At 43.3% G+C, this 14,792-nt stretch overlaps 1 protein-coding gene across 1 annotated transcript in view; it reads left to right on the forward strand.

The window, feature by feature from the left end:
- The window catches only part of LOC149081411 (soluble guanylate cyclase 88E-like), a 91,586-nt gene that overhangs the window by 59,986 nt on the left and 16,808 nt on the right, over window positions 1-14,792 (forward strand). The window contains exon 9 of the mRNA XM_089238237.1: window positions 3,105-3,261. Within this exon, the coding sequence (XP_089094363.1) occupies window positions 3,105-3,261 (157 nt within the window). The remainder of the gene's footprint in view (window positions 1-3,104; window positions 3,262-14,792) is intronic.

Genomic DNA, 14,792 nt, shown 5'->3' on the forward strand with positions numbered 1-14,792 from the left:
ATCGCTAGGTCACGGGGATTTTTTTTGACAGGAAAAAAAACTCAGAAAATAAGTGGCGCTGACGTACACAAGTCAAAGAAAAGATACGCAAACAACGGACAGAATTCCTTCTAATCGTTTATTACAGCAGTATGCGTTCCACATGGTCACCGCCAATGGGGGTAACACATTGCAGGCGAGTCACAAATCCAGCAACGGCAGAGTGCAGCAGGTCCATGTACACGGTTTACAACGGTCAACTGGTTGTGGATTGGGAGCGCGAGTTCTTATAACCGTCTCATTTGCATATTTCCACCGAAGTCGCTCGTACCAGCGTCACCTATTGGCTGTTTTTTTAGTTGTTTTTTTTTCCTGTCTTAAAAAAAAATTCCCGTGACCTAGCGATGCTAACCCTGCAAACCGTTTTTTTAATTTCGGTTATTTTTCCAGTTTTTATGAATTTTTAAAGTTTCTACTGTCTTTTTGCCCACCCTATACACCTTTGTAATCTTTGATATCTTAGTGAATTGTGGGTTTGTCGGACATGCCCGGGTATCCTGGGGGGGGGGGGGTGCTGAAGTTGCTTTTAGCAACACCGAGCCTGGGCGTCTCGCGGTTGTTCTAGTTCCCCAGTTGAGGATTTTTTTTACTGTCCTCTATACCTTAGAACAGCGGTTCTCAACTGGTGCTTCGCGGAGCCCTTGGGGCTCCTATGGGACTACGGGGCTCCGCCATAGAATTTTTTTACTGAAAAGGTCTCCGCGAGTCAAAAAAAAAGGTTGAGAACCGCTGCCTTAGAAATTTCCCCAGGAATATTAACGTGGGGGGGGCACGTTTGGTTTAATAAAGTTCCCCAGTTGAGGGCGTCCATTTTGAGAGGAGTTGTGTACCTACTCTGTGATTGGAACGTCATCTATAGCTAGAGGAGCCTGTAGTTAAAGGAGGTGTTGGGGTTTACCGATTCTTTCTCAGTCATAACGGACACGAGTGTGGGTACGTCAAAACAAAAATAGAAAAACGAGCAATATTATTGGGGATCAAACTCGGTCGGCCTCGCTTAATCGAGTATCAACGATACCAGTACACAATATCCGATTATGCGGGGAGCAATTCAAATGCCATTTCACAACGTTAGTATAGTTTGTACATTGAAAATTGACGTGAAAAGGATCGCAATATTAATAGATCTTCTCGAATAAATCAGATATCAAAAATGAAATGCAAATTGTATATAACCTCTGACAATAAAGTTCGGCGAATGAAGTCAGAACGGCCGATCTGTCAACACTGGCGAAGCAAAACGCTGCACATGCGTAGCGACAGGTGTTGACCATCTGCCGCCACCGTTGTTCAGTTGAGAGTCGTTTGTGTTCCGTGAAAGACTTGTTTTACAAAGTGCTTGTTTAGTGAGTTGGTTCTTAACTGAGAACATTAAAATGAACAGGAAAATCCACAAGGAATTTCTACCTGATTAAACGACGATGAATGCTGCAAGGTACATTGAAATTTTGACCCGTTTCATGAAACGTCTACGCAGGGTACGACCTCAGTACGCACAACAAGGTTCATGGTTTCTTGTTCACGACAATGCTCGCCCTCACACAGCCAATATCGTCAGACAGTTCCTGGCAAAAAAGGGGGTGGTGCAAATTGAACATCCACCATACTCGTCAGATCTCAATCCTCCAGACTTCTTCCTATTCCCACGACTCAAACTCGCTTTGAAAGGCAAGAGATTTGACTATGTTCCTGACATCCAACGAAACGTGACGAGGCTTTTGGACTCCATCCCAAAAGAAGACTTCTTGCAAAGTTTCCAGGACATGTATAGGAGATCTCAGCGGTGCATAGTAATGGGAGGTGACTATTTCGAAGGACAGTAAGATAACTTTCGTTAACATTTCATTAACGTTAATGTTACAGGACTAGTCACCGAACTTTATTGTCAGAGGTTGTATTTAATTACAATCTCTCATCGCGATAACTAAGATTTTTACTTTTCATTAGGAAAAGAGTGCGCCCTTTATATTGGCTAAACAGAGAACAAAGATAAAATAATTAAATACACTCATTGAAAACAATTTGATTACTTTGAGGCCAGTACCTATACTCTCTCAAATTTATTTATCTTAACTTAGTAGAGAGTATATTTTCCTATCAATTCCAAATGTTTTTCCTCGATAAAAATAATATGCGTATAGTGGTTGATGTACAGGGCGAATATACACTCACCAATAAAAAAAGCAGCACGACTGTTCTCCTACAGAGCGCAATACGGCTCACGACAGCGCTTTACGTCGAGCGTGATTGGCCGACTGCTTCTGGGGGAGTCAAATGCGTCGTGCGCCACGCGTTTTTGCCGATGTTCTCTTCACTCTGGTGTGTTTTCTTTCCCTTCCCTTCAAACCGCAGACGACACACGCAAACTTCATGCAGACGACACACAGAGTAGCTGATGCCAAGGCCATATACTATAACATAGCCGTCCTGATCTGATGCGCCACGCTAGGAAAACACAAACGCGTAGCGTGATTATGCAACACGTTTCTGCCGGCGCGAAGCGGTCTAATTCGGTTCACGCGGCGCAGAAAACTTATTCCTAGGAAAACCCCCGGCTTTACTTCCAGCTAAGGATTGTTGGTCCCAGAACATCACTTTGCCAAGGGCGCCAATGGTATCGAGACGACCATGCATAAAACCCATATAAGAAGGAGGCTCACTGAACTCTAGTTACGGGTAAACGCAGACCCAGGGTGATGTGTCGGGAGGGTTGATTTATGTGTAGGCTTGTTAAAAGTACGTCCCGTATCTCACACAGTCCTATTTTCTCCATGTAATTCGGCTCTTGGGGTGGATGGTCACCCACCTTCTGAATCTCTGCGTGGCCCAGGGTTGCCGAGATCGGTCTTATTTATAGAATATTTGTTCATTACAATATTAGTTTTGATTAAATTCAATTTGATTAGTAGAAACGGTCTCGGACGAGGGAAAGGGGGTGCCCAGGGTATAAGACAGGGGAGCCACGAGAATAGAATAGCATCTTAAGGGATCGTGGACTGAAATATTTTGGGAAACACTGTCCTTTTCTTAGCTCACTTTCAATTTTTATTTTTCTTGTCCAATAGGTTGAGACTATAGGAGATGCCTACATGGTTGTGTCTGGAGCACCGGTACCAGGAGAGAACCACGCGGAGAAAGTGTGTCATATGGCATTGGATATGGTCAAAGTTATTGGTGATCTCAAAGACCCTTCCAATGGAGAAAGCTTGAAAATAAGAGTCGGTAAGTATTTCAGACTCGTTGAATTGAAATATTTCTCTGGGGGAATGCCCGGCTTTTTCTTAGTCATTGTCAGGTGGAATACTATTCATATGTTCAGGTTGTATCTGACCCTGAGGCATCAAAATTTTCCGAAGATGATGTCATTCTCCGTTATTAATACGAAGGTTTCGACAGCTGACTGATACGAACCTACAACCAGAAGAGAAAATTCAACTTCCTTTTTTGCGAGAAATAGAACCCACGTCCTCTCACTTACTGGATGAGCACAGTAGGCCACCACCCTACAAATGCAATGAATCCTCTCCCCCAAGAAATCGAACCCTAGTGAGAGGACGTGGGTTCGATTCCCCGCGAAGGCAGTTGAATTTTCTTATCATCAGTCAGCTGTGCAAACCTTCGCAGTAATAGCGGAGACCCCCGCTATTACTGCTAATTTTTGACCTCCTTCCCTCTTGTCAGCAAAACACTGACCCCCGCCCCCCTGTCAGCAGCTTAGAATATTTCATATCTTCAAAAACAGGTGGTTGATGACGTAAGAGCAACCATCAAACCCCCCCCCCTCCCTCGATGCTGACGTAATACTTGAATGACCCCCTTATTACAACACCTACAGCTAACCAGTTAGAGATGGTCGAAAACGTGGCATCGTAATTACGATCACCTTAACTCACAGGAACAGCGCGAACAAATATATTAAAAAAGTGGTGAATAAATAATAAACAACATTATTTTACTTGATAAACTATCAACAGATAATGATTCATTCTATAAAACCATGAAAAGATCATAGTTTTTTTTTAAATCAATAATAACGTCTATAATACCCTGGGTTTGAAACTTTAAAAATGAATAAAAAAGCCGGAAGGCGGCGCTGGTACGAGCAACTTCGGTGTAAATATGCAAATTAGACGGTTATAAGAACTTGCGCTCCTATTGACATCATCGTGCCCCCCCCCCCCCAGGCTTCCAAGTCTATCTCCGCCTATGTCCACAACCAGTTCACCGTTGTAAACCGTGTATGTGGACATGCTGCACTCTGGCCGTTGCTGGATTTGTGACTCGCCTGCAATGTGTTTAAACCCGGTGGTGGTCATGTGGAACACATACCGCTGTGGTAAACAATTTGGAGGCATTCTGTTCGTTATTTGCTTCATTGACTTGTGTACGTCAGCGTCACCTATTGGCTGTTTTTTGAGGGTTTTCTTCCCCCCTATCAAAAAAATTCCCGCGACCTAATGCTAACCCTGCAAACTATTTTTTATTTCGGTTATTTTTCCGGTTCTTATTCAATTTTAAAGTTTCTACGGACTTTTTGCCTCACTCTGTATTTGGTTCTTTTGGGCATGAGGAAGCTTAAAATGTTTGGTGTAAACTTTCGATTTCACTTTCCGGGTCACGAGGTCAAACGAAATATAAAAAAATAGGTAAATTTTTAAAGTTTTTGACAAAGTTTATTTTCTACCCACCAATATTTTGAAAATTTTGATACCATACTATATCTTTCTTTTGAAATTTGAAACAATAAGTAGTGTTTTATCTACGTGTGTTAACTCTCTCTCTCTTATCAGCTCCCAACCTGCCGAATGGCATACATTATCAAATGTTCTGAAACAAACTCAACACGATTGTGCATATGTTGTTGGGCCCGATAAGAAAGCTGTAATAACACTTCACATAGATTAATTAATTTATTTATACAATATTGTTGTCTCTGGGGCCTATACAAGAGGTTGCGATTGGAGATGACAAAGAGATATTGTTCGGGATAATTTTTCACAAGACTTCGAGATTGCAAAACAAGGAGCGGTTCGACGGACAAGCACAGATTTATTTACAGAACAGCAATTGATACACGTATTAACAAGCTAATCAGACAGCGAACAACTTTCTCGCAAAGTTCAATCACAACTGACTTTTCATCCCTCCTCTTGCGATCGCCTCACTATTTATAGCTCTGGTCGAAACTTCGAGAAAAAGAACATTCCACAACTTTCTATTTCATAGTACCAGGTTTCTGGCGCCACTGTCTGGATGGGCGCACCCTCTGGAATGTTCTCCAGCCCTCCGCCAATCGCACGTATTTCAGCTAAACCGAAACCGGTATCAACAGATTTCGATATTTCCGAGAGCCATCGAACAAATTGCGCCATCTATCTTCTATAGATAGTAACAATATTGTTTGATATTGGACAAAAAAACTAGTGTTATGGAGAATGGGAAAAATGGAAGGTGTAGTGGTATTATTTTTGTGATTATCATTCTTCATACTCACACACACACACACGTAAATACTCCCTGTTCATATGTGGCCCACACGTAAAAACAAACACTACACAGTCACTAATTACTCTTATTAATTATTATGTGTTTCAGCGAGGCTGAAAATTGTATTATCTTTTATATATTTTAAAATTGTTAAATCCCTCTTTTGTCAAACTTAACCCTGTTCGTCGACGCAGCGATTGGTCTCGTTCGACGGGGAATAAAATCAAGAAATCGAATTCAAGATCTCAGAACTCTCAACTCATAATTTCAGCAGAGATTCAATTTTCATCAAATTCCAGATATTTATCATGATCGTGTTTCGACATGAAACCTTGCTTGCTCTCCCTTCCCTAGTCCCTCCTCCTCTTCTTCCCCCCAGGGGTGAGTCACCATTTTCGCAGGTTTTCATCGAGAGGAGCATGACGTGGTCATCCCGTGACCCCTCCGCGTCCAATCGGAAGGCAGACAAAGTTCAAGATCTGGAGAAAAGTGGAGAAAAACGCGGCTTTTTGTCGATGAAATGATGCTGTTCGGACACACTCTTCTCTGTCTCCGTGGGTCTCTCGCCCCGACTCTCCCCCCCTTGAACTCTCGTTGTCTATCAAGGCAAGGGGATTCCGCTTCCTGAGCTTGCCTAAATAAAAGACCCTCAGGACTTTCCATGGTGTGCTACGACTTCTTCGTATGACGCTGGTCAATGTCAGCCGCCTACAGAATGCTACGTCTCTGATATCAAAAACACCACGCTGATCCGCTTTCATAATGAATACCTCACTGTCTTCCTCGGTTACGCAGCTTCCACCTCATCGCGACTAGAGCTGTCTTCCTCCGATAGGCCGCATCCATGATGATGAACCCCGATGAATTCTGACGGTCAACTAGATCTTCCGTCGTCGATCATGCTCTTATCCTGGACCGTAAGTAAATGAACTCTAATCCTCTGACAAAGCATATGTTTCGCCCAAGTAATGTCATTACCCTACCCCATCTTGACAGCTACACCGTCATGCGAGTTGTAGAGAAACGGTAAAATGTGTTAAAATTTTTGTCTGTATGATCATTAATTATTAAAATGTGAAGGGATCAAACTATGAACAGTAAATAATTGTTTTAATTTGTAATTTTTAATGACATATCTCTTATGATATATTCTAAAATTTATTGTGTGTGCATACGGGTGTAAATGTATACTGCATATGTAAATAGAATGTTAAGACACGTTGCTTTAACAAAAATATAAATGTTTTATTAAAAACTATTATTTACCTTCTGGAAGGAAAAGAAGTCCCTTGAAGGGTTGAAGGTCAAAAAAAAAAAAAAAAAATTGTGTGATGTCTCCCTCTCCATTAAAAGTTGGGATACACCCCAAACAATTAGTGACTGATCAAGGGCACCTCATGAAGAATTGTCGTCAACGCCAGCAAATGATGGATCCAGGAGCCCTCAGCTGGGAAATACTCACACGGGAGGCCTAAACAACCCATTCAGGTCAGCAATGCCCAACCAGGGAAACCAGAACTGGCCGGTGAGCAGGGATTAAGGGACCCTACGTCACCCATGGCCACCACTGTTGTCGTCCCCTTAATTGAACCCAGAAACATGTCTTACCAGCTCCCAGTAGTCAAGGTACTGATACACACACATACATTTAAAGCATTAATAGACACAGGTGCATCAATAAACATAATACACAAAAACATTCTCAAACACATTCCACACACTATTGAACATACCAACATACAAATCAAGGGCGTCACACCTGGCTCTATGCCCATTTCAGAAACGGTGACACTTGACATACAAATACATGACACTACCCTCCCCGTCACCTTTTTTGTAGTGCCCAAGAACATTTCCACACACTACCAAGTTCTTTTGGGCTTCGATCTCTTGAGCCAAAACAACATCAATGTTTTCCCGAAGGATAAATGCATCGTGGGACCCTTTGGCACACTCCCCTTTGAGTTAACATCCCAAGAGTCCCTCGTTAACACTTGTACACGAAGTAAACAACAGAAATTATTTGCATTTCTTCCTCAAAAAGTGACAGTTCCACCTATGTCAGAGAAATTTGTAAAATTGAAAATTTCACATAACACCTTACAGGTTGGGACCTCTGTGTTGGTGTCAAGGAATGACAAATTAAGACTATCCATTTTGTTGTCACAATCTCTTAACCAGGTCCTTCCCAATAATGAAATTCTTGTCAAGGTGGCTAATTTTTTGGACAACCCCTTGACTATAAACAAAAACACTAAGTTGGCATACATTGAACCCATACAAAGCCTTGAGGGGGAACACATAGTTAACACAACTGAAGTTCTTCCCAAGGATTTGGATGTGGTTGAGAACATGGACGCTTGGGGAGGTACCTTAAAGTTGGATCATTTGGAAGAACATCAACGTCAACAAATGTTAGACCTGTTGCAACAATACCCCAATCTGTTTGCTTATTCAGTTGGTGACCTACCTGGGACCACCACCCTATTTCACAGAATTCCCCTCCAGGATGATAGGCCTATTAGGCAGAAGCCCTATAGGGTCCCCTATCATCTTCGAGAGGAACTGGATAAGCAAATTCAAGAACTCCTAGATGCGGACATCATAGAGCCGAGTGACAGCCCTTATTCTGCACCAGTCCTCCTGGTTAAGAAGAGCGATGGCTCGTACAGGCTGGTGACAGACTTCAGAAAATTGAATGAGAAATGTGTCCCAGACAGTTTCCCCTTGCCTCTCATCACCGAAATGGTCGATAATTTGGCTGGCGCCCAATATTTCTCATGCATGGATATGACCAGTGGCTATTTTCAGTGCTACATACATCCCGAGGACCAGCACAAGTGTGGTTTCACCACCCACCAGGGTCACTTTCAATGGAAAAGAATGCCTTTTGGGCTAAGAAATGCCCCAGCCACTTTCCAACGCCTTATGCAAGTGGTCCTCGCCAATTTGTCCCCCTTTCAGATAGCCACTTACCTCGATGACCTTGTGGTTGCTTCAAAGACATTCGAGGAACACCTAGTTCGTCTCAAAATGGTCTTCGAGCGTCTCTCAATCCACAACCTCAGGCTTAAGCCTTCAAAGTGTGTCTTTGCTCATAAAGAAATAACCTATCTGGGGTTCAGAATTTCTTCAGGGAATGTGGCCCCTGATCACAGTAATTTGAAGGTGGTCCAAGCCTTCCAAACCCCAACCACCAGAAAACAAGTCCGGCAATTTCTCGGGTTAACAGGCTTCTATAGACGATTTGTTAAAGACTATGCCACCATTGCACTTCCTCTCACACAGTTGACCAAAGAGTCCGTCCCCTTTGGGTGGAATGACGCAGCCCAAACTTCATTTGATACCCTTAAGGACACCTTGCTCAAAGAGCCAGTCCTTAAACTCCCCGATTTTGAAAAACAATTTTTTCTATTCACTGACGCCTCAAAGTTTGCCCTAGGGGCTGTTTTATCCCAAAAGGATGATGAGGGTCATTTCCACCCGGTGGCATATGCGAGCAAGAAGCTTAAGGGCGCTGAGATAAACTACAGCGTTGTGGAAAAAGAAGCCTTGGGAGTGGTCTGGGCCACCACTTATTTTAAATATTATTTGTTAGGACGCCCCTTCACTATCTACTGTGATCAGGCGTCACTTTCCAAAGTGCTCAAGCTAAGAGACCCCACCTCCAGGATAGCGAGATGGATAATGACTCTGTCCCCGTACCAATATACCATTATCCATTGCCCTGGAGCATCCAACAAACCTGCAGATTTCATGTCAAGGGGGGTCAACACAGTCGAACAGCTGCAAACCTCAGTTGACCCAGCCCTGAAAATCAGAATCCACAATCTTCAAGAAGATGATGTCCAGTGCACCAAAATTAGGCAGTGTTTAAACGAGGACAAGGTGCCCCTACCTAAGAAAATGTTATTCTTCACACGTGATGACTGCCTGTATGCGACTCTGAGGAAGCCCAAGGGAAGGCTACAAAAAATAGACAAGTTGGTAGTACCAGCTGTTTTGACAGAGGAGGTGATAGCTCTGAATCACTCGACTCTATGTACTGCCCATCCAGGTCTGACCCGCACCTTGGCCCGAATAAAGACCTTCTTTTATTGGCCAGGGATGTATACACAAATTAAAAGATTCATTGAAAATTGTCATTCCTGTCTTGGGAAGAGGGGTTTTCTAAAAAACAAATTGGCACCACTACAGAGGATGCCCATCACTAACAGACCCTTACAACTGGTTGCCATGGACGCTGTGGGACCCCTTCCCATTTCCTCTGCGGGTAACAAATATTTATTGGTAATCACTGACTACTTCACGAGGTATCCTGAGGCATATGCAGTCCCAGATATAAAATCTGACACTGTTGCATCGGTCTTGGAAAAGTTTGTTTGCACCCATGGGGTACCAGAGTCCCTTTTGACAGACCGGGGAACTAACTTTTTGTCCGAAACCATGCAACAGGTGTATCAGAAGCTTGGTATCAAGAAACTGAACACCTCAGCCTATCATCCAGCCACTGACGGGGTGACAGAAAGACTGAATGGTACTATCATTAGTTCTCTGAGTCATTTGGCAAAAGATTCACCAGACGATTGGTGTCGTTATGTGGATTTTGCCTTATTGGCTCACAGAACTAGTGTGCATACAACTACTGGCAAGACCCCAGCTTTCTTGATGTATAGTCGAGACCTCAACTTGCCCTCACAACTGTTGACCTCTCAGACACAAAGGTCTTACGCAGCCACAGTAGATTATGCCCGGGACCTCACACACCGATTACGACAAGCACACAAAATAGTCGAGTCCAACCTGCTCAAGGCAGCAGAACGACAAGAAAGGACTAGAGAAAAGGTGGCAATTTCCAAGAACCTACAGGTCGGTGATACTGTGTATTGTAATCAACCAAACCTCAACAGAGGGGTTCATCGGAAATTAGCACACCCTAACAAGGGTCCATACACTATTACGAGGAAATTGGGACCAGTTAATTTTGAGATTAGACTAGTGAACCAACCAAATAGGACCTATAAAGCCCATGTGGACAGGTTGGTAAAAGTCAAGTCACCACCAGTAGTGGTTAGTAGAGAAGAGAGGGGTGAACGACACCCGAATACTGGTTCACAAGGCGACTCGAATAGTCATTTTGTACAGGGGCACTATAACCTTAGGCCCAGGGATAATTACAATTTTGTACAATAATTTTTTTTTGTTTTTGTTTGACCACTTATACTTGTGTTTTTGTTGATGGCGAGATTATGTTCTGCCAGCGACTATATTGTTTTTCTGGAGAAGGGGAAAGGACTTTTCCCTTCCTTCCGGTATCAGTGGATGACAAGCGTTGTCCTATTTTCTCCTTGCCAAGGACTGTTAATGGGATTTGCCATGAGCGAAGTGAAGCTGCTCCCCGGGAGGGCAGTAACCACAGTGATAGAGAGCTGTTCAGGTTGTTTCAGTGTAGGGGGTAGGGGTGAGATAAGGGTCAGGCCTATAATAGCTTTCTTTTTGTCTAAAACGTGTTGTCCCCACCATCCCCCCCTGTCTTTACCCAGCACCCTCACTCCAACTGCCTGCACGGGTTTCTTCACACCTCATGATCTGTCTCATTTACACTCCCAGGGACCTGTACTTGTTTGTGCTGTGTACGTGTTGTTCTGTCGTTCATGTCTAACCAAGAGTAGAAAGGCCTTTATAAGGAGGACAACAAGCGCTTTTCACTATGTGGTCCTCTGAGACTTGCCGTAAACCCTGTTGTCCTTTCGTCTCCGGAGTCATTCGCACCTCAACAAGGTTTTTTTTTTTTTTTCCCCTCACGTTTCATTTTTCTTCTTCTCCCTCTCCGCACGCTGCGCTGAAAAATTCTGATGTAATCAGAATTTTTCTCGCCATACCGGGAGGGTAATGTTATGGAGAATGGGAAAAATGGAAGGTGTAGTGGTATTATTTTTGTGATTATCATTCTTCATACTCACACACACACACACGTAAATACTCCCTGTTCATATGTGGCCCACACGTAAAAACAAACACTACACAGTCACTAATTACTCTTATTAATTATTATGTGTTTCAGCGAGGCTGAAAATTGTATTATCTTTTATATATTTTAAAATTGTTAAATCCCTCTTTTGTCAAACTTAACCCTGTTCGTCGACGCAGCGATTGGTCTCGTTCGACGGGGAATAAAATCAAGAAATCGAATTCAAGATCTCAGAACTCTCAACTCATAATTTCAGCAGAGATTCAATTTTCATCAAATTCCAGATATTTATCATGATCGTGTTTCGACATGAAACCTTGCTTGCTCTCCCTTCCCTAGTCCCTCCTCCTCTTCTTCCCCCCAGGGGTGAGTCACCATTTTCGCAGGTTTTCATCGAGAGGAGCATGACGTGGTCATCCCGTGACCCCTCCGCGTCCAATCGGAAGGCAGACAAAGTTCAAGATCTGGAGAAAAGTGGAGAAAAACGCGGCTTTTTGTCGATGAAATGATGCTGTTCGGACACACTCTTCTCTGTCTCCGTGGGTCTCTCGCCCCGACTCTCCCCCCCTTGAACTCTCGTTGTCTATCAAGGCAAGGGGATTCCGCTTCCTGAGCTTGCCTAAATAAAAGACCCTCAGGACTTTCCATGGTGTGCTACGACTTCTTCGTATGACGCTGGTCAATGTCAGCCGCCTACAGAATGCTACGTCTCTGATATCAAAAACACCACGCTGATCCGCTTTCATAATGAATACCTCACTGTCTTCCTCGGTTACGCAGCTTCCACCTCATCGCGACTAGAGCTGTCTTCCTCCGATAGGCCGCATCCATGATGATGAACCCCGATGAATTCTGACGGTCAACTAGATCTTCCGTCGTCGATCATGCTCTTATCCTGGACCGTAAGTAAATGAACTCTAATCCTCTGACAAAGCATATGTTTCGCCCAAGTAATGTCATTACCCTCCCCCATCTTGACAGCTACACCGTCATGCGAGTTGTAGAGAAACGGTAAAATGTGTTAAAATTTTTGTCTGTATAATTCCATAGGGGGCCCCTAAGTTCATACCAAGTGTTATTGTTCTGCTCATTGTACATTAAAATTTTCATTATTTAAATCTCTCATTACTTGGACTCCTGGTGTCAATGGTTAGTCGAGATTGTGTTGTTTTTGTTGTTGTAAGTTTTGCAGCTATAACGAGCCTGGGTGTATGGAATAATACCCCTCCCCTCTCTTCACGGCCAACCCTAGTTAAATTTCTAAATAAGTTATAGTAAACGTTAACAACTAATCTAAAGAAGCTACATAACACTAGTGATAGTGGGAGATTCGATAATATATAGCTTGGGAGTTTGTTCCCTTCACCAATGGTATGAGGAAAGAAGTTGTATTTAAAGCAGTCAGTGTATGGAAGCAAAAGTCGGTTTTATTTTCAGGGAATGGTGGAGTCTTCTAGAAATGTAGGAGGTTTATCTAAGATACCAGAAGAGGGATTATCTATGTTAAATTGATCATGGAAAATTTTATATAACAATGTTAAAATCTAGAAATGAGACCAAGAGTAGAGAGAGAGAGGGAGGAGATATTATTATATGAAGTTCGTTTCTCTAAGTTCGGACACGGAAACGAATCAGTCGTCAGCAAATCGGGTGGATTTATTCTAGATTGATTCGAGTTTGTCTATATTAAGCCGGGTTTTCCTAGGAGCAGGTTTCCCGTCGCGCGCGCAACGTGAATCGTCCAGCGCGACACGCCGTCCACTCACCAATAGGAAAAGCGGTGCGATTGTTTTCCCTACAGAGCGCAATACGGCTCACTCCAGCGCTTTACGTCGGGTGTAATTGACTGACTGCTTCCGGAGGAGTCGAATGCGTCGTGCGCTGCGTGTTTTGCACATCTTTTGTTTTCTCCACTTTTTCCTTCTTCAATTTTTGCTCTGTGTGTGTGCTTTCTTTCTCTTCTCCTTCAAACCGGAGAGTGCAGACGACAGAGTAGCTGATGCCATACTATATAGCCGCCCTGAGCTGCTGCGTCGCGCTAGGAAAACGCAAGCGCCTAGCGTTATTATGTCACACGTTTCTGCAGACGCGAAATGATCCAGTTCGGTTCACGCGGTGCGAGAAGCCTGCTCCTAGGAAAACCGGCTTTACTGGAGGGGTGTAGGGGGGGGGGCCAGATTTTTCAACGATGTAAGAAATATATCGGGGGAGATAAAAGTTTGGTAACAGAGTAGTCTTCAAGGGCGTAGTGAGGAGAGGGTCTTTTCTGTCACTTCGGTACTCCCCTCCCGACGAAATTTCTGGCTACGCCACTGGTAATCTGGTATCCCGAGTGGAGTATTTAAGGTTGCGGCGGAGGAAAAAAAGTATGTTTAGACACTTGTGGTAAACGTAATCAACATGTTTGTTCCAACGTAGGTCGGCTGAGATTATGACACCTGTACTGTATTAGATTAAACAATAAAACAATTATTTATTTACAAATATAAACGAAGGTAAAATAATACGGGATTCGGACGAGAGCAGGGACATGCACAAAGATGGGACGGGCAAATATTAACAACAAAAGCTCTCTGGCCAGATGCCCTTGGATTTTTGTGGTGTTGCCACAAAGAAAATGATTTTTTGTAAGTGCTGGGAAGACACTACAGTCGTGCTTTTGAATTCCTCGTATTGTAGAGAACTTCCCACCCATAGCAAGAACTATACGAGACTGCATATCGTACTTCACAGCGGTACACACGCGCTTGCATACATTCTCATTTTCAGTACTGTACTTGCAAGGGGCATCGCAACCAGACCAGACCAGAATTGAACGTTTCCGTCGCTGCCCAGCCTTTGCAGGCTGTCTGGCGACTTACAGATCACCAGGGGTGGTATGAGAAGGAAAAAGACAAGTTTGTGCATGTGTGTAAGGTATGTAGTGTATGTGTGTGTGTAGAGAATGAATGAGCCAGGAGAGTATTGTTTACAAATCTTCGCGAAATGAATGCTCATCGAGATAAAACACAACACAATCGAAGAACAAGGGGGAAATGTCTTAAGGGAAGTAGCTGATGATATGCTACCCAAAAACCCCAACATTATAAATATTTACATAATCGAGAGACACTGACCAGAGATGTTTGAGGTACTGTTGAACCCTCATCAGTCATATAACCATAATCAAGAACGTCAAAGAAAAAGTTATAATGAAGACATGACACATACCATCTCTGTATTGTAATAACATCAGTTTCAACACGACACGAACCCAATGCACCATTTTATGCAAGCGCAAATCACGAATAAATGA

Source organism: Pholcus phalangioides, unplaced genomic scaffold (genome assembly GCF_987345545.1).
Source record: "Pholcus phalangioides strain wild (caught in Gottingen) unplaced genomic scaffold, Ppha-v1.0 ptg000010l_1, whole genome shotgun sequence".
In the NCBI taxonomy this organism is placed as follows: domain Eukaryota; kingdom Metazoa; phylum Arthropoda; class Arachnida; order Araneae; family Pholcidae; genus Pholcus; species Pholcus phalangioides.